The following is a 23,144-nucleotide window of genomic DNA, read 5'->3' as shown; positions in this document are numbered from 1 at the left end:
ATATCAAAGAAAAAGCATTTTTTCCATTTACAATTTGTTTTTACAAATTTGTATTAATATTAAAATGGGATTAAGAATAGTTATAGAATTCGTTTAAGCCACTGAAAAACATCATCAAAAATAATTTTAAACCATTGTTTTTGAACAGTCTTATTGCAACTATCGATAACAGTAGCGCATTCACCTTGGTCCCCCTGCACTTTTATTTTCCAGCACACCTCAGCTGGGCACTCTAAAAACCTGAAAAATCTATTTAAGCAACCCGCAACGCTCTCTTCTTCGTAATTTTTTGCTCCGATACGAGGATATGTCGCGTCGCGCATGAATTAATTATTAATCAAAAGAGAGTTAACAGTGCTTGTGCAGTGCAAGTGTGAGTAGTTTGATGCAATTTTTTCCGGATAAAAAATCAAATTTGAAACACCCACACGGCCAAGCAGTTGCATACGTGTGCACTTGATCCGCACACATAAACACACTCACACACGCACACACAGCCGCGCGTACGCAACAGAGAGTTGGAGTGGTAGTAGTGGAAAGTGCAGCAGGCGCGGTCCATAATACACACATATGTACGTAAGTAATTCGGGCATACGGACGTGTAAATAAACCGGGTCGCCCACAATTTAGGGGCGTTAGTACGCCCTCCGCCGGAATCGAAATCGGAATCGCGGCAAACGTGTTCAATTTCCGAATCTCCCCTCGCTCCATCCATCTCTTTCGCTCTCTCTCGGTGCGTACGATTCTGTGCGAGTGTGTGTTAGTTAGTGAGCGGCCTGCCGTGTGTGTGTGTCTGTTTTTGTTGGTCACTTTAATTCGCCACATACACACACTATCAAACAGAAAGAGGAAAAAAATCGCGTTAATCCTGCAACGTTTCTGTTGTTTTCTTCCCACATCCTTTCATCCAGCAGCTTCCAGAGATTTTCCCTTTGGGTAAGCGATTTCCAGCAAGACTTTTCATCTGTTTCCATTTGTATTTCCCCCAATGCACTTACTTATTGGACTCTTAATGCCAGTGCGTTCGTGAACTTGATTCTGATTGGAGGTCGAGCCAATTAAACCGGTTCGTGTAAATAAAATCCGCTGAAGATTCGTCTTCTTGTTTTTCTGGTTAAATTCAGTTTTCCTGGCCAATACTCGTTAAATTACCCAGTTTTCAATGGGGTAGGTAGTATTTGCGGGGAATTTCCAATCTTATAGTAAGCGTAAATAAATACATTTCTTCTTATCAGAAGCAACAGTTATTCTTATAAGATCTTGCCTTTTTCAAGACTTTTTAAATTAAATCATTAAATTTTGATTTTAAATAGCTAATTACCGGAAATCTTCTGATGGAGTCAGATAACTATGACTACTTAGAATGCTTTCCCTGTTTTTTTTTCTGCTCCCATTTAAGCATTGCAAATGCATTTCTTTTTATCAACGGCATTGTGGAACCGAATGCATTAAGGTCGCCGTTTTCCACCTGCAATTAAAGCCCACAGCTAATGACTAAATGACAATGGGCCACGTACTTATCGGCCGCACTGTAATGATGATAGTGACCACCGGATCGGCGGAAAATAATGCTCACTTGGGTCGTGACTTCTCGTTGGGTAAATCCAATGCCAAGAAGACACAAAAAAGAAAACACTGATTGTGGGAAAGATTTCGCGGAAGCAGTTCCTACAAATTTCACTGATTGCTAAAATCGGTGCTTGTTATGACTGAATGCTTGGCGATATTACTCACTGCGCCTTATCTATACGATTACTTCATAGTTGTCGCCAAAACTAAAACGTGATTGATAGTTTTAAATCTCATTGGAACATTTTTCTGGGCTAAATAAAGATAAAATTGCGAAAAAGATTCGTCGGAAGTGCCAGATAGCTAGCCTTATCTACTAAATGATATAAAAAATTCCAAGAAAAACCATTTAATAAACCAAATTGTTGAATAGCAATAATGCAGCTACCTCCGGTTGAAGGTTTTTTGGCTGCCGTTCCGCTGAAAGAATGGCGATCCGCCTTGCACCTGGGGAGCCACGCCCACTGTTCTCCCACCTGCCCCCTAAGTTATAGCAACCTGACCTCGGCCTCTGCAGCAGTGGTTGTGTGCAAATGAAGCTATAAAACTGGCCCATGCCACCAATAAACGAAAACTTTTTTGCTAGCCCCACCTAATGGCCTAGAGATCATCTGGCCGTGCTCTTGTTGGACACCTCCGCCATCCCCATACCCATCCGCATTTCCATTCCAAGCTTAGTTGGAGCACTATGTTATCCATTCCCCTGCCCCATACCGCCGTCCTCCTCTCCACCATTCCCCATAAAATCGAGTCTTAGAGGAGAAAGCCATCAACGCTCCGTAAATTCCCCCGAGCGAACACCGAAACTACAACAACATCGAGTACATTTACCCACACACCTGCAACTACAGTTATGGCTGGCAGCGTACAAAGAAGAAGCTGCAGATGCTGTACAAGAAAAAGATTTCCCCGTAGTAAAGCGGGTTTTACTCTATCGTAATTGTCTAGGATGAAGCTGTATTTTAATAGCACTGTCATGCGGTTTTTGTTTTGTCTTCTTTTTTTTACCAAGAAGTGATAAAGCTGCCCGCCGCCGATGAAATGACAAAATGCCGTGGTCTCAAACTCAGTTTCCTGCTCATGATCAAGTTTTCGATGGAATGGGGCTATATAGGCTAGATATCTGGGTTATAGAACGAACAACCTGCGTTTGGAAGCTGTTAATTGGAGCACCTTTTTTTTTAAAGGGGAAAGGAAATTAGCGGCAAGTTGATGTTCGATCGTCATCGTTCAGATATGCAAAGATATTTATTATTTATTATATGCTCTAGAGTATGATAAAGTCCATTAGCTAATGCTGGCATTAAGTTTTCCTTTTTCTATAATCACTTTCATGACCAAAAGCACGCAAAAAAAAAGATGCTGTCAACTTTTATGGCTGGTCTGCTGCAGTTGCCAGCTGCCATTCATGGCCAAATGAAGACAACTCATCCCGGGTTTTAGCCCCCTGACATTCGCATTCGCAGTGCATCCTATATCAACCCTCTTCGGGGCGTCGAGCTTGATTGAGTGCAGCAAGTGTCCATCGGGGGCAGTAAGCAGCGCATGTTGGGTAACTGCACCGCGAGAAAACAGGAGTGGTTTTCGAAATGGGAATCTTCATTTAAACAATCATTTCTGGGGTGCTACAATGTGGCATAGTGTTTGGCTGAGCCTAAAACGAGTAGTTTTAAATCTGGCCTTAATCCCGATTCAAATTGAAGTTTGTCCCAAGAAGTGGCTGCAGTTTTCCGTGTGCCACAAACGTGGTGACAGTCAGTGGCCAACTGTGTAGCCGGCGGCAGCTCGCTTTTCACATTATTAAACGTTAATGAGTTTTTAAGACTTGTTTGCGCATGTGGGCGATGCGATGGATGCGGTGGCCAAGAAGATGGAGTGCTCGCTCGAGTTGGAGCTGCAGCCTTGAAATTGCAATTGGCCAAGAGCTGCGAAAGGGGCTAAAATCGTGTGGAAAACACACAGAGCACAGCAGTTGCAAAACCAACAAGAGTTTGGGGCCAACTGGAGCTACAATTACAAGCATCATTGGCCTTATTTCTTTTGTTTTTTTCGGTTTTTTTTTCATTCCGCCAATATTATTTCTGTCTTGGCCGTTTTTCGAGCTGCTGCTGCTGCTGTTTCGAATGTCACAAGATACACATTAAAGCCCAGCTGACGTAGCTGACTGCGTATATTTGCACAGCTTTCGCACTCCATCTGACTCCCTCACGTTTTTTTTTTTCAGTTTAGTTCGGTTTTTTTTTATTTTAGTTGGCCTTTTATGGGCTTCCGAAAGTGATTACGCGGCATTTAACACCAGAAACGGCATCTATGCCGCAAGTGTAGCACTTTTATTTCTATTTTTGGCACTTAAGCTGAGTAAAATTGTTTATAAGCCGGAGGTCGACAAGAAAAATTCCTTTGTTATCGCACTTTTCTGTGCTCCGAAACATGCAATGAATTACATTTTTTTTTAGTGCTCGAAGCAGAGGTATTCTCGGTATTTTACTTTTTCTATCTCTCAAAGAAGGAAGTGGGGTGAACTATCGCATACCTTCTTTAAATTGCGTTGAGCAGCAACAACTTGGCTTGTATCTTTATGAAATGCAGCCATTGAATTTATTTCTTTGGGCCATGAGTTTGCATTTTTTGTTTCCGTACATTCCCTTCCGAATGTTGTCTAATGAAAATGCCTTGCTTATTTATGAGCATAAATTAAAAATTAAAATTAACAGTACGGTGCACCCACACAGACGCAATTCAATTATGCTGCATATATTTCATATTGCAATAGCAGCTGGAAATTTATGAGCCATGCCCCCCAGGGTCGAACTTGACAAAGCCCCAGCGAAAAGCGGAGCCCGACCCAATCTCCAACCAAAACCCATACTAAAAACCCAACCAAATCGTACTGGAGCGCGCCAGGCAACCAAGCAGCACCGCTAGTAATGCCAAATTAAAACAACGCTGGCTAATAAAAAACTGTCCAGTTTCTATTTTCTACGCATATGTATGTGGTGCCCTCGCTTTAAACGAAATGCGAGGTATGCGTTAGTCGAAGCGGCGCTTAATTGTAACTGAGTGTTAGATATGAAGTTTCTGCTGATATAAAGTTTCATACAAAATATAATATCTTTAATTACAACAGCTTTATTACCTTGATTAGTTTTGCAATTCAAACTAACTTGTGGTTGCCCACAAATTGAGCATTGTTCTTGCCATTTCCGCCGCTTGGTAATAACCAGATGGGTCTAGAAATTAGCCAAGTTGACAACGCTGAGCAACGAAACGCGTCAGCAACAATGGCTGCATTAACAACAAAGGTCCAATGCTGCAGCCAGCACAGCACATTTTCACCAAGGTTGGGCGCAATGCAAAATAGTGGGTGTGTGAGTGGGTGGTTGTGGATGGTGGGTGGCACCATAAATTCTGATCAACTATTAGTGCATGAAAAGTAACCGGAAAGAATGCTCTGCTATCTGAGGACGCACTCGCATGCTAAGAACAGCAGCGATAGCGGAGCAACAAACAACAGCATTGGAACAACATTTACCTAACATAATTTAGCACTCCACTCCATTTTTACGATGGGAGAAGGAGGAGGAGGAGGAGGCATTGGGATGCCCGCGATTCACGTGTACCCCGGAACAATGGTAACCATCTAGTTAATTGCCATGTCACCCAGTTAAGCTGCATTGAACGCCAGTTACGCAAGGTGTTTTAATTAGCTCAATGGCACTTGCCACATGCTCGTCGTCTGTGTCTCTCATTTCCAATCAATTTGGACTGCGAGCTTGGAAACTGGGAAATGGTAACCCAATACCATCATTTGCATAACCATAACCGATAAGCTGATGAACATGACCAAATGAGGAACAAAGGCAGAAAATTAAGGCTTCTGGCCCATAATAACTCATTCAATTTGATTTATGACAATAATTTCACGAAAATGAATCACTTGCAGGTTTTTCAATTAATTCGCATTGATAAGCGCAAAAAGAACAATTGGAAGCATCTGCCAGTTTTAAGTAATTAATGCTTTAAAATTATTTTAAACAAAGAGCAGCGCTTTTAAGCCTCTTTTGAGGCATTCAATTTGTCTGTTTTTCGCCGCCCCACCCAATTATATTATTGGCTAAATAGGTGCCAAATAACTTTATTATTTGCGCACATTTGTTTAGAAACTTTTGCGTTTCCATCTCGCTCTCTTGTTCCACCACAAATAAGTTATAACCAACAGCTTTGAGCCAGATGAATTCCAAATAAAGTTGTCTCAATGGATAGTAATGACTTTTGAAACGTTCTATAGTTGTTCTCATATATTGTTTAAATATATTCCATAGAACTAGCATTTAAAGTCGCTTGTCTAAGTTAAAGTTAAAATCTGCAGATTACAATGACAATGCCCGACGATGACTCAGAAATTCTTTGGCATAGTGTGGCGCTGGCACTTTGCATTAGTTTGTTGTGGTGGCGCCCGCTTGAAGATTATGAGGTTGTGTAAGCTCCCCTTCCAAATAACAAAAAATAAATAAAAATCCGAGAGAGCAGAAATAAGCAAATGTGTGCCATAGAAATTTGTATTCCATTGTCATGGACACGCATCACATGAAAACGAGGAGCGAAATGGAAATGGGGAATAAAGTCCGTCAGTCACTCATATTTCGCCACAGCGCTGGCCAAGCAAATAGCAATGAAAATGCAGCCCTGCACACACTAAAAAAAAAGATATTTAAACAACAAATGACACTGAAAGCCTTATGATTTCTTTGAGTTGACAAACATGTATCTTATCTTCTTGTTTGTTAACCCAAGGTGTGCTTGTAACTTCAGGTGAACACTTAAACGGCTTCTAAATCAAATATTTATTTATTTTTACAATACAATTACATTATTACAATATAGGAGTTGTAAAATAATTCACTTAAGGAAATATTGTAAAACAGCAATTCAATGTAATGAATGACATAAAAATATTAATTGCTATTTTATTGCACCGAAGTGTGCATATGTGCGGCTATGGGGACACAATTGTCCCCTATACGAGTCGGTAAGTCGAGAAGAGAGTGCGATAAAAGTGGGACAGTGGGGAAGGATGGGGGCATCGAAGGGAAAAGGAAGGAAAACAGGCTGCTGGCAAGGAAGACGATTAAGCCGGGGCAATAATAAGGAAATAACATTTTAATGGGACAAAGAGAGATTGGCCTGTGTGGTGTTTGCGAGCATGTGTTTGGGAAGGAAGTAGTCCGCCAGAAATGCCGAAAGAAAAAGCCAGAGGGGATTGTAGGGTGTAGCGATGGTCGAAAAAAAGAAAACCGCAAAAGAGTCCAATCACGTGCACGCCCCCTTTTTGCCGCCGCCCCCGGCACATCTCCTACTTCCGAGTGCGTTCATGCGTGATTGGTTTTCGTGATAAGAGTGGGCGATTGGGCGCTTTTATTTGAAAACTCACTGACCTGCTTTGATTTAATTTGGTAAAACTAGTTTGACTGATTGAATTGGATTTGTGGATTTTAAATTGAAATGCATTGGATTTGCGCTGGTCTGCGCATTAATTTGGTTCATGTCCGTATGGGATTTTATAGCAATCGTGGAAGAGAGTTAGAAAAATATACTTTTGCTGCTTTAATTTGTTATTTAACTCAAAACTAGTTCCCAATGCAGCTTAAAGCGAATACGTACAAACGAAGCAGCCGAATTTCCAAATTCTGGAAACTGTAATTATATTCCCATTTAATTAAGTCAACCTTTCTCGTTGCATAATTGGCTTAATCGCATAAACGAAGCTGCTGGGCATAATTAGAGGCAGAACAAAGCGAAACAAAAGCAAATTAATGATGCGGGTCCAGCGCAAAAGGGCGGGGGTCCCAACCGATGATGGTCCAAATAGAATTACCATTGTGCCAAATGTCAAACCTCGAAAAACTTTTCGTTTGTTCCACTTTTTTGTCCCGCCCTTTATTTTTATTTTTTTTTTCTAGCCTGTTCCGCGTTTTCGTGCAAAGTTTTACAAATTGCAGGAAAGTGGTATAACAAAAAGAAAAGTAAGGGGAAAAAACACAAAGTTTGTTTTAAATAAAAAACCCAGCAGAAGAAGAACTCGAGTACTGTAAATGAGCAATTGCTATGCAAACGCGGGGTCGCTTAGCATATTTCTGCTTTCTAAACGCCCCCGCCTCTTTCTTATCCTCTTCTGCTACATTTAACACGGAGGAATCTTTTTGCTTCATTCTACTCTCCATTCTTTTCGATACACAGAAAATTTTTTTTATATTTTACATACATTTTTCTTTAAATTTTAAACTTAAATTGCAAAACCTGCAATTATATGCAAGGATTAAACTTGCATTTTTCACTGTGTACCCATGCCAAGCGTCAAGCTGAGATTTTTTGTCCTGCTCCATAGCCAAGCTTTTCTCTCTTTCTATTTACTTTTAATTAAAATGCGAGTCATGAATTCATTTCTGTTTCGTGTGCCAAAAGATTCGACGAGAAGAAAAGAACGAGAAATTAGCGCAAAATCCGCTTTATGAGCCTGCAGAACAGTTGATGGCTGCCAATGATAATGATGATGATGATAATGTATAATGTATAATGTCACCATGCACACAGATACATTATTCAGTTGTCAATTTTCGCATTTCGACACATTTCTCTTCGTTTGGCGACTGGTTTTCTATTCCCTCTCGGCTTTCCTTCTCGAAAATGCCTACTTAATTTGTTGTCATTTATTTTCTCTTTAGCCTGCGGAAAAATCCCATCTTCAAAGCAATTTTTATGGCTTTGTCCATTTGTGTAGATTTATGCCTACCAAAGAGCAATCAAACGAATTACTTGTGTGTTATTAAAATGAATTTGCCTACTTCAGTTTGCATTGCATTGTTTGCTTTGTTAACTGGGTTAAATTTAATTTATTTTAAGCCTACAACATACCTGGCGACAACTGCAAGCAAATAGAGTATTTAAGCAGCTGAAAAGTGTTATGTAAATATGTATGCCAAATTTTTCCAAACCTGTTGTTTCCCACTTAGTTAGCAACGTTCCCCAGTCGAAACGCCTTTGTCACACCTCTTTGGGGACTCTTTTAATTGCTATTCCCATTTCTCTGAGCACGACCGGATTTTATCAGTCACTTGTGACATACAGTGGAGCCTCCCAAACATGAACCAAATGTGAATGTGTGTTCAAAGTGGCTAAAATCATAGTTTCCTAATCACACACCCTGTAACTAACTACAAATAACTATTATACCCTGTTCACACTGCTTCTTTTTCTAATAAATCCAAAAGCTTGCCTGTTTTTCGAGCTATAGAAGTTTGAAAAGTATCATCTGTTGAGGGTGGGGGGAGGGGGGTTTAAATTAGCATTTTATTAGCTGAAATTGCGAGACGTTGTCATCGTCATCGCCGGCGTCTTAGTTCATTAACCTGCCGGTCGGACTTGGCATCGCATTTGTTTTTATGACTCCTAAAACGGCAAGCGGCCTGTGGATTGTGGACTCTGTGCTGTGTGGAACGTGAGTTTTTGTGTGTGGGGCGTATTTATAGCGCTAATTTGTATCATTTCCCTGAATTTACTGGATTTCTCCCCGCATGCCAGCATGAAACCGAAATAAATTTTATTTGTGTGCAATATAAATTACGCGCCTTTCACATCAGGCAGCCGGAGTTCCAGAGCTCCAGAACCCTACGAGTCCGGAGCTACCCAAATTCCCCAGCATTTCTGGCACTCGGCCACAGATCATTAAAGTGCCGAGAGTGCAGAGCCCCCCAGACACCTACAACAAGTATAATCCTCGTCGAAAAAAAGAAAAACAACACTCTCGAAATTGATGTGAAATGTTGTATTTTTTATTTCAGCTCGACGCGACTTGTTGTTGAAGTGTGCGCCAAACGAGTGTACTTAATTATACCAAACTTAAAATCGCTTGATTTATATGTGGGGAGCATGCTGAAGTATTCAGATGATGAATTTATGGCAGTCGAGCCTCTGGAAGTCAAGTGTTAGCCTACATAATGACCGTCTATTAGTCAACTTACCTATGTTTTCACATGAGGCTAGCTAATTTGGGATGGTGTTCTATTAAATTGAGTTTTCAAAAGTTAGGAAGCTATAGAAAACAGTTTAAAATCATCAAGAATATTAGATGTAAGATATAGAAATATATACAGTATGTCAAGAAACTGTTTACACACTGTGAAATATTCAATTTATTACACAGTGTGTAAACAGTTTCTTGACATACTGTATTTATAGAGGAATCATATCGAATGTCCCTATTTCATTAAGTTTTCCTAACCTCTAGTCAGATTTATGTGCGAACAAGTTACAAATTGGTTTAATTTTCCGTTTGGATTGTATGCAAATGGTGACCACGATGGGTAACCCGTGGAAAACCAACCAGTTGGACGGCAAATGGTCATCAGCAGCGGGTCGGCAAACTACTCGCTTAATTGTACAATTTCATTAATTGCATTTAATTGCCTACGTTTTCCAAATTGTTTTCACTGTGCGCCTTTGTTTTTATTTCCCTGTTACTGGATTGCTTGCCATTTTTTTCTTGTTTGTTTTGTTTTTTTTTTTTGCACTCTTAATTGCATTTTGTGTTACAATTTCATTTTGTAAGCGTTGTCACAATAGTTGTTGCCCCCGTTTATTGGCTTGGTTGCTCTTTTTGATTGTTTGTCGGTCTTTCGTGTTTGTCATCAACGGGACATGACCTTCGCCAACAGCCAGGCAATCCATTAAAAAATAAATATGAATTGATTGCCTGGCCGCGTGTACAGATTTTCACCCAAAGTAGGTAGTAATAAATGAGTTATGGCGACAAGCACACACACGTCTGCTTCGATCTGTTAACATTATGCACTATCTCCACTTCACATCGCTTCCGCCTCGCGTTTGAGGAATTCTTGCAAGAGCTGACACAGATTTTCATCAAATTAATTGCTGTGCGCTTTTTTAAGTGCGCGCCACACACTCAACAAGCGTGCTAAGTGTTTTCGGGCCCAAGTGCAGTTGAAACGGGCTTACAAGCTCATCTACAGTGGTAGCTCATCTAAGTTGTACACACGGTAGCCAAAGTGGGCTCATTGTATGTCAGAACTACTGATTACAATCCATTTGTTTGATAAATATCAAGTTTCTAAGATCTAAAACTATTTTGAATATTGTTTTATCTGCTAATGCAATTTTCGGCTAATTTGAAATATGTTTTGCCAAACTCGTAACTCGTTTACGAAAATTCGCACTCATAAAGCGAAAAGTTTTTGCCAAATTAAAAACGCCTCGAAGCCGAAAAGTTTGGCACATTTCTGAGCCACTACTGTACATGGCCTGCCACGCCCCTCGCCGCCCCCAGCCAGCCGCCTTATCAGTGGCAATAAACACAGCGCAGCTTGAAAAGCTTTCAGCAGGCGCCATCGCCAACCGCCCACTTCCACTTCCACTCCCAGTTTTAACTTTTTTATTTTTTAGCTCTTGTAAAAAATGTTAGCTTCCGCTTTGTGGCCCCGGCCAAGATAAAGTCCAAACGGGCCAACTTCCAGAGAAAAGTATACAAAAAAAAAGGGGCGGGCTGAAGCACGGGAATATTTCAATTTATGGCAGTTTGACAGTTTTTCAATGTTACGTGCTGTGAATTTTTGAGCACCGCTGAGCTCGCGGTCTATTTTAATTAAAATCCAGCAAAATTAAATTACAAAAGAAGAACACGAGCTGCTGCTGCTGCTGCTGCTGCAGTGCAGCAAAGGCAAAACTTCACGTGGCCAACTGACAAACATTCAATCCTTATCACCCACCCACGTCGCATCGGAAATCAGAAAGAGGGACAGAAATCAGCACTCAAGTTCACAGAAGTCGGCAACAATTGAAGTTGATTGTCGTACATAAATCATCAATTGCTGTCGGCACAGCAACAGAGTCAAGAGTTTTCCAGCAAATTACTGCTGAGAACTGCGAAACTTCAATCAACTGCCAGCCATTATCAGATTGGAAAAGTTTAATTATTGTTTTAGGAAGCAGTCGTCGCTAGAAATCCTTAAATGTTTACTTAAGTTTGAGAAAGTATTTTAAACTGTTCACACTAGATGTTCACATCTGTTCTCGCTCTTCTTGATTTTCCCAGCAGCTTGCCAATCGCTCATAATTTCAATTGCTTTGAATTGGATTAAAATTAGTTTATAATTGCGAATTCAATAAAAATAGTTATCAGATTGTTCAATTAATTCTTGAGCAGTGATGATGGCAAAGTGTTAATAGTTAATAATTAATTCGCATTGGAATTTAACTCTTTTTTTTAGCCGCTACCACAATTTATGTGAAAAATATTTGTTGGCTTGCGCTGCTGTTTTCATCACTTAAACTGATTACCTGTCAATTAGCAGTTCACAAAGCGTGACTTCGACAGTCGCAACTCATCCCACGTTTATTTTTGTTTATAGCCCAGAAAATGCAACCATTGGGATTTCAGTGGATATGTGGGCCTAATTGAATTTCAACATTTTGCCAGACCAATTATGCTCTTTTCAAGCGCAGAACTCTGAAATTGTAAAATGTATTCATTTGACATAATTGAAATTGAATTGTCCGCAGTGGAATATGCATGCAAATGAATGGTAGCAGCATAAACAACCGTTACAAACAGAGCTGTTACAATTTGATTAATTTAAGTGCGACAAATACGGAGCGAGTCCATTTGACAGCCGCTTAAATATGCTTTCTTAATACGCTGTCATGATTTTATTGTGTTATTCTAACCTTTTTTTTTGGGTCAGCCTAATAAATTGAACAAGTTTTTGTCAACCACTCATCAAATGGGAAATCACATTGGCTTGTCATAAAGCTTTCGGGACATTGAAAGCTTCATGAGATGACCTTTCAATATTTTTTAGTTTTTTTTTTCGAAAACGGCGCTGAATTATTAATTACTCAAATGAAGCCTGTGAAGGAACGCTGGATAATTGTAAAAAACTGAAATATATTTTTTACGTTTCCTTGTTAGCAAATGTATTATTGATGGGCTGACATGGCTGAAAGGGCACTCCAGTGAGCGCCACTGAAGTTTGCCTCTTCTGGGGTCTTGCCGCACATGCAACTGCATATTTAAGCAGAGTGCTGCCCCTGCCCCAGCCACCCACTTCTGCACCCCTGGCTACCCATCTCTATCTGCATCTCCGTGTGCCCCTCCAGGCAGCCTTGCCAAGTGGCAGTGGTGGTGTGTGCGTGGGAAACTGGTTTTTCCGACTGCCTGCCATCTCACAGACCCGGAGTCTTGTCTAGTTTGCCGCTCAACGAGGTTGACGTCGCATGCCTTATGAATGATTCAAAGGCACGTTATGTGCGCAAAAAAGTGCAGGATGCAAAAACTAAAAACTAAAGACAATCGGACAGCGAAGATACAAGTACTCTACGTGTGGTTCTATACTACGGTCACAAAATGTCTAAATATAATGGGAACTATATAGATGTTAAAAGAGGTAAATAAGTAAAATAAAATACTTGAGCTAAATATTAATAAATATAAATATTATAAATATTTAATATAATATTCCATAGATAATCCTATTTGAATAACATTTAAATTATTTTGAATGTAAAAGAAATGAAAGATCATTAAAATGTTAAAAAAAGGGCCAAGTTATGTTCAAATAAAATGTAAATATCAAAAACTTTCAGATCTGATCATTAAAACATTGAAAATTTAACATTTTTCTTAAGTCACAAAATGGTTCTTAATTTCAGTAATACCTCATCGTAGGGTATGAGTTAAGCTCCGTCGAAATACCGTTAAGAGTTGTTGCGCTTTTGGCTACTACTGCTTCGCCGTCCCTGTCGCACCTATGTATGTGGCTGCCTCTCCCTCTGACAGCTTGTTTGGCATTTGGCGTGAGTTGTTGGAACTGATGCTGCTCGTCTTGCCGTTGTTTTTGTCTGTGACTATGACCTTTGTCAATGGAATTTTGGCCAAAAACGGCATTTGGAGAAAAAAACAGTTTTCTCTCCAATTTTTTTTTTTTTTGACTCATACTTGCCTTTGGCATTTCGTGTGCAAAGCGCTGGAGATTCCGCGGTGGGATCCACACGTAAAGCAGAGATTCGAGCCGGAAAAGGGGTATTGAAAGCTCAGCTTTGATGCGATTTATCGATGCGGAGTTTTCGCAATTTTCATGGCATATATTTGCCTTGCTTTTCTCACGTGGAATCAATAAAAATCTTATTTATTCAGCTCTCGATTTTCGTGTAAAATAAGCAAACATATGTGAAAGACAAAGAAATATTAACTCTTTCTTTATGGCAATCAAAATGAGATTTCCTAACGAAATATAAATATAGCCACTTTGAGAACGGATAGCTTTAATTAATATGATCTCATATAACACAATTGATTTATATCTGTCCCAAATGCAAACAAAATTGGTAATAAATTGCTGGGCAAATAAGAGGCGAAGTGAATTCATGGCTCGACAATAAATCGAGCGCAATTATCCGTACATTTGTATATTTTAATACAAAAAAAAAGCGCTTGTTTGATTATTAACGTATAAAAATATATCACGGCGGCAATATGTAATCATAACTTTCATTTTTTTTCGCTGTTATTCATTATAGCGAAGTGATTTATCATGGTGTTTATTGTTGTTTTTTCTTCTCTCTCTCTCTCTCTTTGCAGTTTAATAATAGCGAAGGTCGTAATTTTTCATAGCCAGAGGGAACTGATAGAGCAAGATATCAAGAAAGTGGTCCGGGAATGAGTTTTCCGAGGCGAAACTGGACCTGGAAACCGTCGCCGAGGACTAGCGATCTTTCCTAGGAGGAGTCTGCGTCGGAGTCAAAGGTCAAACCGCGGGCTAGCATGAGCGAGAGTGCAAGGGAGACACACAGACAGACAGCCAGAGAGAGGGAGACGAGACGAGCGGAGCTCCCATATGTGCCAACAACAATTGCTACAAAACTATTATCATTTCACGCTTGAGGGAGCGATAAAAGTCTGATACGGTTGATAACAAAGTAAACTAGCAACAGCACAGCAACATCAACGTTTTACACACAAGACGACGACGAGTCACATCAACATATCTTTACTAAATCAACAAATAAACAGGGTACTAATATGATCGCTCCGCACTAGCACATAACATTAGTTTCCAACACAACAGAGGATAATCAACCCCCAAAACCGCCAAAATTCGCAGTTAACCAAGGACTTTAGCACGGCCACAAACGATAGTTAACACAGATCGAAGCAATCATGACCTTCTCGACATTCACACGCAAAATGCGCGGGCGCATGCGCTCCAACACCTGCCGCATCGTCCTGCTAACCTCGCTCGTCTGGGTGATCTTCGACTTCGTGCTCATCGCCCGCTACTCGGACTGCATCGGCAAGGATGGCTGGCGCTGCAAGCGTTCCGGCGAGTACGACGTGGAGCTGCCCAATGCCGAGCGTCTGGTGGACGACAATCAGCTGGTGGACGATAATGAGATAAATACGGAAAAGTCCCTCGACGGCGAATCGGGTGGTGCTCTGATCATGGGCCAAGGCTTTGCCTCGGGCGGCATCTCGATGACCTATCCCAGCGTGGTGCTCAAGAAGTGGTTCCTGGCGCCAAGCGTGCAGGAAGCCAAGGGCAAGCCGGGCGAGATGGGCAAGCCGGTTAAGATACCCGCCGACATGAAGGATCTCATGAAGGAGAAGTTCAAGGAGAACCAGTTCAATCTGCTGGCCAGTGACATGATTTCGTTGAATCGCTCGCTGACTGATGTGCGACACGAAGGGTATGAGCTGGTTTCCTAAATATGGTTAAACTGGTTTTCAGCATTATCCCCTTTTCAGTTGCCGCCGCAAGCACTATGCCTCCAAGCTGCCCACCACTTCCATTGTGATAGTTTTCCATAACGAAGCCTGGACAACCCTGCTGCGAACAGTCTGGAGTGTTATTAATCGCTCGCCGCGCGCCCTCCTCAAGGAGATTATCCTGGTGGACGATGCCAGCGAACGGGGTGAGTTGGGAATACACAAAAGGTGCTGCTCAAGGGGATCCTTGAAACTGTGGAATTAACTGAAACTGCAGCTTTCATTAAGAGGCTTATTATGTGATAAGATATCATAAACACATCGTATCTCATCTCATCTTACAGACTTCCTGGGCAAGCAGTTGGAGGAGTATGTGGCCAAATTGCCGGTTAAGACATTTGTGCTGCGTACAGAGAAGCGTTCCGGACTGATCCGCGCCCGTCTCCTGGGTGCCGAGCATGTGAGCGGTGAGGTCATCACCTTCCTGGACGCCCATTGTGAGTGCACGGAGGGCTGGCTGGAGCCTCTACTCGCGCGGATTGTGCAGAATCGTCGAACGGTTGTTTGCCCGATTATTGATGTGATTTCCGATGAGACATTCGAGTACATTACGGCCTCGGATTCCACGTGGGGCGGCTTCAACTGGAAGCTCAACTTCCGCTGGTGAGCGAAAAGTTTCCTGGTCAGCGTAATCCCCTTTAAAATACCTCCTTAATCCGCTTTAGGTACCGAGTGCCGTCGCGGGAAATGGCGCGCCGCAATAACGATAGGACTGCTCCGCTGCGAACTCCGACCATGGCCGGTGGGCTGTTCTCCATCGATAAGGATTACTTCTATGAGATTGGCTCCTACGACGAGGGCATGGACATTTGGGGCGGCGAGAATCTGGAGATGTCGTTCCGTGTAAGGCAATATCAAAGCATTTTGCAGTTAGCTCTGCCCGTTCTCTCTTTTTGTTCGGTTCAAACGTTTTTCCTTAGCTGTGCCAAGCCAAGCCGCAAAGCAAATTCAGTTCTTGCATTTACTTTAGGATTACCTTCTATTTTGATTTCGAAGCATTTATTTTAAGTATTTCAATTTGACCTAAAACAACGAAACAAATTTATTTCTACTCACACAAACACACACCCATACAACGAACGCAATCGTGACGATGATAACCCGCAGATTTGGCAGTGCGGCGGCATTTTAGAAATAATACCCTGCTCCCACGTGGGCCACGTGTTCCGTGACAAGTCGCCGTACACCTTCCCCGGCGGCGTGGCCAAAATTGTGCTGCACAATGCGGCCCGGGTGGCCGAAGTTTGGCTGGACGAGTGGCGTGATTTCTATTATTCGATGAGCACAGGTTCGCATAACCAACAACAACCAACCAACAACAAAAACAATCAACAAATTAAACAGTCAAATAACATTCCAACCACAAGTCGATTTTAAATTGCGTGCATCTAACTCCTAACTTTAAGAATTACTCGTTATCTATTTGTAATTGGCTTTAAATCGCTAACAGACAGAGAAAAAAAAACGTACACTTTTTTCGAAAAAGGTGCCTCCAACTAAAACACTAACACACACACACACACACCACATTCAAATCAAGCTGATATGTTTTTGAGCATAAAACTAATGTATAGCTAATGATTTTGTGTAACCGACTTCTATATATACGATACCCCTCCGATCGACATTCTATAACTCTAGCTATTCCTAAACATGTCATGTAACTCAGAGAGCTCCCGAATCGATGACATCAAACTTACTTTCTTATAACTAAAAAGCACTGGCATCACCTAATTAGTATGTTTCCCCTTATGATTTCCTCAACTGAAATTCTTCTCGATGTTCTCACAATTCTTCTCAGTTACCCTGTTTCTCAGTTCTCCTTTTGCTCATGCTCATGCTACCTCTCGCTCTCTCATGACCGTCCATCAAAGGACGAAGCTCCCAAGCTAACCGAGATATAATATCATCTTGTTCCCAATACTAAACACTAATGTTGATTACTTCGTTTGCATAGGTATTAACGTAACCAGTTATAATCCAGTTGAAAACCTTAGGCTAAGCATAACGTACACGTAACTTGTTGCTTATTAATTATGCTTTAAGTATCTGAACAATTGGCAATTCGATTTGATGATTTGTTTATTACCCCCTAAGTTGTAACTAATCTTTAGTTTTTAGTTGAACCATCATTTTTTTTTGTGTTCTGGTTTCCTTGAGGGTTGGGTAAGCACTTTGCATGATCTATTACTATAAAGAACATGCCCCTGCAAAGTGCTTAAAATCACTCAAACTAACTAACAGAGATCAAGGCGCCGCTGTTTCTAGTTTAATCTCGAATATGGCCCAGTTTTGAAGCCATCTTTCCCGGTCTTTCATTTCCCAATAGCCTGAGGATCCTAGGAATGGAACCTACATTGAGCTAGGCTTGGCTAAAACTGCTCTTTAACCAAAAGCTTCTATTTATTGTATATCTTTGTGTATATCTTTCTCGTCCACTCCAAATGCTCGATTGTACTGCCCGATTGTCAAAATATATGAACCACAAACACACTTACATAATCCCCAAAAACGAAAAACCAACCCGATGCCGCCAATCCAGGTGTGGATGTGCGGCGGCGTGCTCGAGATCGCGCCCTGCTCCCGTGTGGGTCACGTGTTCCGCAAGTCTACGCCGTACACCTTCCCCGGCGGCACCACGGAGATAGTCAATCACAATAATGCCCGTCTGGTCGAGGTTTGGCTGGACGACTGGAAAGAGTTCTACTACAGTTTTTATCCAGGTTAACAAACTACCAAAAAAACAAAAAAAAAAAAAACCAAAAATCTTAAAAATACAAAACCAACAGAATGCTCCTCCACTTTCTATCTCATGCTCACGTTCTTTCTCCACTGTCTAATTTCTATTGTCTGTCTCTTAAATAGTGTTTTGTTCCGTAAATATATATATATCTCCGCATACATAACTACAATATATGTATATCTCGAGCAAGCAGCACGCCCTGCATTATGCAATGTCTATATACACAATACACAATAAAAACTTATATCGATATTTATGATTTATGGCATGGCCGTGTCCAAAATCCGATCCGCAATAAGTATACCAAAAAATATATAGCAACCCACCACCGATCGATCGATCAATCAACTGAATCCAATCACGCAATAATATCTTTCTTTCCTCACCTCGCCACCTTTGATTTTCGTATGTTTTTTGTCCAATTGGTTCCCGATTCCCATTTATTTCTCCCTGTGTTCTTGTGCCATTTTTTAGTTACGTTTTGGTACGAGTTTTGTTCCACTTACGCCCAATAAACACACACCTGCTGCCTTTGTCTTTGTCCCCATTGTGTCCCCAAAAATTCAACACCCAAAAAAAAGCATTTTTTTGCAAGGAATATAAACACACAGGTTCAAAGAAACCCAAATTTAGTGGGAGCGGTTATTAGAAACTTAATTATGAAGTCCCTTGGCTTAAAACCTTTTGGCTTTTTTTGCTGCTGCCAACTACCACTAACTTAAAGTATACATTTTGTTTTGGTAATGGTTATTTGTTTTAGAACTTAATTAGCAAAACTAGTTTATGTTTGAATGTTTGGGTATCTTGTAAATACTATAATTGGCGCTGCTTATATAATACGCAATTTGATATGCTTGTAATTGTTCGGCTGCTTAAATGTTTAAAGAATCTGCATGTTTTTGGCATACTAACTATATTCCATCTTTCATCACACGCACAAATTCTTTTGTAAAAAAAAAACGCATTTTTAACCCGCTTTCTAACAAACACATACACTTAGTTCGTAAAACACAAAACACTCGCCAGCATATATGTTTTATATTTCAATGTGGAAATAATCTTAATTAACTTTTGTATTTTTTTACTTGCTTCTTTCGCGATTTATGAATTTACTTTAGGAGCACGAAAGGCATCGGCTGGCGATGTGAGCGATCGTAAAGCTCTGCGAGATCGCCTCAAATGCAAGAGTTTCCGCTGGTATCTGGAGAACGTTTATCCCGAGAGCTTAATGCCCTTGGATTACTACTATTTAGGAGAGGTAACTTGGAAACTCTAGTTATAACTGGCTATTTGGTATAACTTGAATTCTTTAATAGATCCGAAATGCGGAAACGGAAACCTGCCTGGACACGATGGGCAGGAAGTACAACGAGAAGGTGGGCATCAGCTATTGCCACGGCCTGGGCGGCAATCAGGTGTTCGCCTACACCAAGCGCCAGCAGATCATGTCCGACGATCTGTGCCTGGACGCATCCAGCTCCAATGGCCCGGTCAACATGGTGCGATGCCACAACATGGGCGGCAATCAGGAGTGGGTCTACGATGCGGAGGTGCGTTCTCCTTAAATATATCCCTTCGATTTTACTTATGCATCATTTAACCTGCAGGAGAAGTGGATTCGGCACACGAACACGGGTCAGTGCTTACAGCGTGCCACGCGGGACGATGCCAATACGCCGCTGCTGCGTCCCTGCAGCTACGGAAAGGGCCAGCAGTGGCTGATGGAGTCCAAGTTCAAGTGGCAGGCTCACTAGCTGGATGGCAACGCCGCCGGAACGCCCGACTTCAACTAAACACAACTCAACTCAACAGATCCTACTAACTATACTGAGAACTTCCAATTTATGTTTAATCCTAGCCGGCTCCTGTTTTCGACGTTTATGTAGCCTAAGTTAAAGCGGATCTAATATCCCTCTATCTCTCTATCTTTGTGTGCGTGAATGTGTGTAGGCGGCCGGAGGAGTCCTTCGGCAGCAGGATGTCTTCCCAAAATCTTGATGCGCGTGTGTGAATGCGTGAGAGTCAGTGCTACAATACAGATATACATATGTATATATATATCTGTTTACATGATGTGCATGTATATGTGTTTATATAGGCAGGCAGTTCTACGATTTACCTAGGTATACTATATAATTGTAATGTATATTTACATTAGCTTCGACCAAGTACCAATAAATTGGCATTTAACTGACGTTTTGTGCTTCACAGAATATAATTTTAAAGTACATAAATTGAGCCCCCGCAATTGCAGGCCAAGCAATTGCCACAAGTGTGTCATAGCAGAGCATAATGTAATCCAAATACTAAAACGAAAAGGTTCTAATCCCCCCTTCTTCGCCAGAACCCAAGCACACGACATTCCTAGCTAGAATTTTACTTGATTTGATTTTACTTTAAGTCACTTTATGGGTTGTCCTTTGCGCGCACCTATGAAAAATATCAGAGAATCTGTTGCTTTGTACCAAAATAACGCGCTCTTCATATCACAAATGGAATTTACACGAAAATGCTTCTAAAAACCATAATCATTATACAATGAAAATATGATAAAAGGAAAAAAAATCTCTCAAAATTGCACGCATATCATAAATACAGTGTAAAAATATTTATAAGCTACATTCAAACGAGAACTAAACAAAAACAATGTAAATATGATTAATGTAGCTATTAAAAATATACATTTAAATAAAATATCTATGTAGTACCTATATGATATACACATATGCAAAGCAAGCAAAACTGTACTATAAATTGCATTTAGTTCTAGGCTTAACGTTAAGTTCTAAATTAAATTTAGATTTAGTCAACGTTTTGCCGAACATCAACAATAGCGCTCTCGACTAAGTATTGCTCAAAATTGAAGAACTCACTCTCTCAGCTATTGTGTAAATATTTCGAAAAGTATTTAATCAAAAGTACGATAACCTGACTACGAGCGAAATTCCACAGACGATCCTTGAAAGCAGCAAACCGATAAGACAGACAAACGCAGGCCAAGTAAAACTTTTTAGCTAAATTTATTTTTAAAATCGATTATGTGTGGCGAGAAGCCATAGTTATAGAGAAACGACGATATATACACATACGGCAAAATAGCAACTATTTTAACTGGTGACGGTGCAATTTTTAATTAACATTTAAAGTGAAACAGGAACACGATCCAACAAAGCAACACAGACAGGCAGGTTCAACGATCCACAACCGAAAACAATCCTATAACTTGTCCTTACAAATGTCGTGCGAGACAGTTAGATATGGCCTACACTACAACTATATCATAGCTGCCTCTATGTTTTATATTGTTGATTTGTATATTTAGCTAAATATAGGTTTCCCATTACTCAATTGTAAAACCTCTCAGAATACAAATCGAACGGATAATAGAATGATAACGCAAAACTGAATTGTAAGCCAACATTTTTTATGCATTTTTCATTTCATTATATTTTTTGTGTTTGTTTAGAGACTTTTTAAATTTTATAAATAAAAAAAGATGACAAATTTAAGAGAACCACTGCCAGTATTTTATTCTTGGTGATGACTTAGGAAACTGTGCCATATGGAGGACCCATTAAATGGTGCAGTTTGAGGAAGTATGGCGGATTGCTAGGGGATTATGAGTTGGTGTCCATCAAATGAGCGGACCACTGGAAGGGCTAAGAGGTGATACACATTCGTTGTGCTTGGTTCAGCTTCTCATAGTTGGCAAATCATGAAAACTGGCACATGGGATGCAGTGCATCCCAAACTATAGAGGATGCCTAATCGAACTTCTCAGCTTTGCACACAGAACAGAAATCACAAGTGCACAGAAGTATCATTTCCATATAACTAGCCAAAGTGAAAATGTTGGGATTCGATTTCACACAGACCTATTTCCGACACAGTTTTCCACTTAAATGAGCATCACTACTTTCGCATACTGTTAAAAGTAAAAAACATTTTTTTTATTTTCACATGACCGGCACGGCGCAAACCACAGGAAAATCGCGTTGTCAGATTAAAACTACGGGAGCTAGCATAGCGGAGCATTCAAATAGATGGTTCCATCATTAATGATCCGTTTATGTTTACTGTTCCTTGGTTTCGCGCAGACGACGGACAGCGGATCGCACAGAGGCGGCGGCGGTGGTGGAGTACACCCAGGCGCCACCGGCGACGGTCCGCTTGCAGCGCTTGCAGGACCAGATGCCCACAACGGCGCGCTTCATGGAGTCCTGCGGATTAGAGATAAGATATGTTACTATCCATGGAAACTTTGTGTAATGGTAGGAAATTCTATAAATGGACATTTCTAGGCCAATAAATCAAGATTCCACTTGTTGAATGGGTGAATGGAGTTGCTTTAGAAATGTCCACTGATAACGTTCCTCCAACGATTCGTCACCATTTGGCGCTCCTTTTTTGGGCCACCCTAATGGGTTGCTCCATGTTGGGGCGCCAACTCACCTTGCCGCAGAAGGAGCAAGTGTACTTGCTGTGCTGGGTGATTTCCATCTTCTTGACCATCTTACGCAGGGAGGCACCATAACGGGTACCATATTTACCAACGATTCCAACCTTCTTGGTGCGCTTGGCCTGTCAATAAAAACGAAGGTTAACAATGCGGTTAGTGTGCATTTCCGGATGGATTTCAAGGTAGCCGTACCATTTTGCTGTTGTTGTCGGTGTGTTAAACACGGGAAAGATTCGCCAGCAGTATTCTGTGCACGTGGAAATGAGATAAATACAAATTAAAAAGAAAAAAACGTGGAGCAACAAAATTGTACACTTACACGCCGGAAACGAAAAATCGAAAAGAGCGAAAAGTGTGACCGCCGCTCGATTCAACCAATTTACCACAAAATGTGGACGCGACAAGGTGGAAGACTTGGATGCGTAACTAGCTAAGAATTGAACCCGAATTTATCGAGATTTTCAAATCTCCTATAATTTTTAAAAAATTCCGAAAATTTTCATAAAAGTCCGAAATTAATTTTTATTTTCTCTAATTTT

At 40.8% G+C, this 23,144-nt stretch overlaps 2 protein-coding genes across 6 annotated transcripts; one reads left to right on the top strand and one right to left on the bottom strand.

Annotated features, from left to right (window-relative positions):
- The first annotated feature begins 189 nt into the window (after positions 1-189).
- On the top strand, positions 190-21,660 carry LOC6739217 (polypeptide N-acetylgalactosaminyltransferase 5). 5 transcript variants are annotated; one of them, XM_016169003.3, is made up of 10 exons: positions 190-373; positions 915-936; positions 14,219-15,324; positions 15,383-15,549; positions 15,688-16,006; positions 16,069-16,246; positions 17,946-18,126; positions 19,265-19,404; positions 19,463-19,696; positions 19,754-21,660. In XM_016169003.3, exons 3-10 carry the CDS (start codon positions 14,798-14,800, stop codon positions 19,898-19,900), a joined length of 1,893 nt encoding a protein of 630 aa, XP_016023568.1. In that variant the 5' UTR covers positions 190-373; positions 915-936; positions 14,219-14,797; the 3' UTR covers positions 19,901-21,660. The 5 variants fall into 5 exon arrangements, with proteins under 5 accessions (XP_016023568.1, XP_016023567.1, XP_016023566.1 ...); XM_016169002.3 differs by lacking the exon at positions 17,946-18,126 and adding an exon at positions 16,511-16,691; XM_016169001.3 differs by lacking the exon at positions 17,946-18,126 and adding an exon at positions 16,511-16,691 and having other exon boundaries at positions 912-936.
- A 409-nt stretch (positions 21,661-22,069) lies between these two features.
- LOC6739216 (60S ribosomal protein L37a) lies at positions 22,070-22,949 on the bottom strand. The gene is made up of 4 exons (XM_016169033.3): positions 22,925-22,949; positions 22,798-22,852; positions 22,599-22,727; positions 22,070-22,366 (listed from the first exon to the last, which is right to left on the bottom strand). Exons 2-4 carry the CDS (start codon positions 22,798-22,800, stop codon positions 22,220-22,222), a joined length of 279 nt encoding a protein of 92 aa, XP_016023565.1. The 5' UTR covers positions 22,801-22,852; positions 22,925-22,949; the 3' UTR covers positions 22,070-22,219.
- Between the last annotated feature and the right edge of the window lie 195 nt (positions 22,950-23,144).

The sequence above is a fragment of the Drosophila simulans genome, chromosome 2L (assembly GCF_016746395.2).
Source record: "Drosophila simulans strain w501 chromosome 2L, Prin_Dsim_3.1, whole genome shotgun sequence".
Lineage (NCBI taxonomy): Eukaryota > Metazoa > Arthropoda > Insecta > Diptera > Drosophilidae > Drosophila > Drosophila simulans.
The sequence above is the reverse complement of the archived record's forward strand: the minus strand, read 5'-3'. Positions and strand labels throughout refer to the sequence as shown.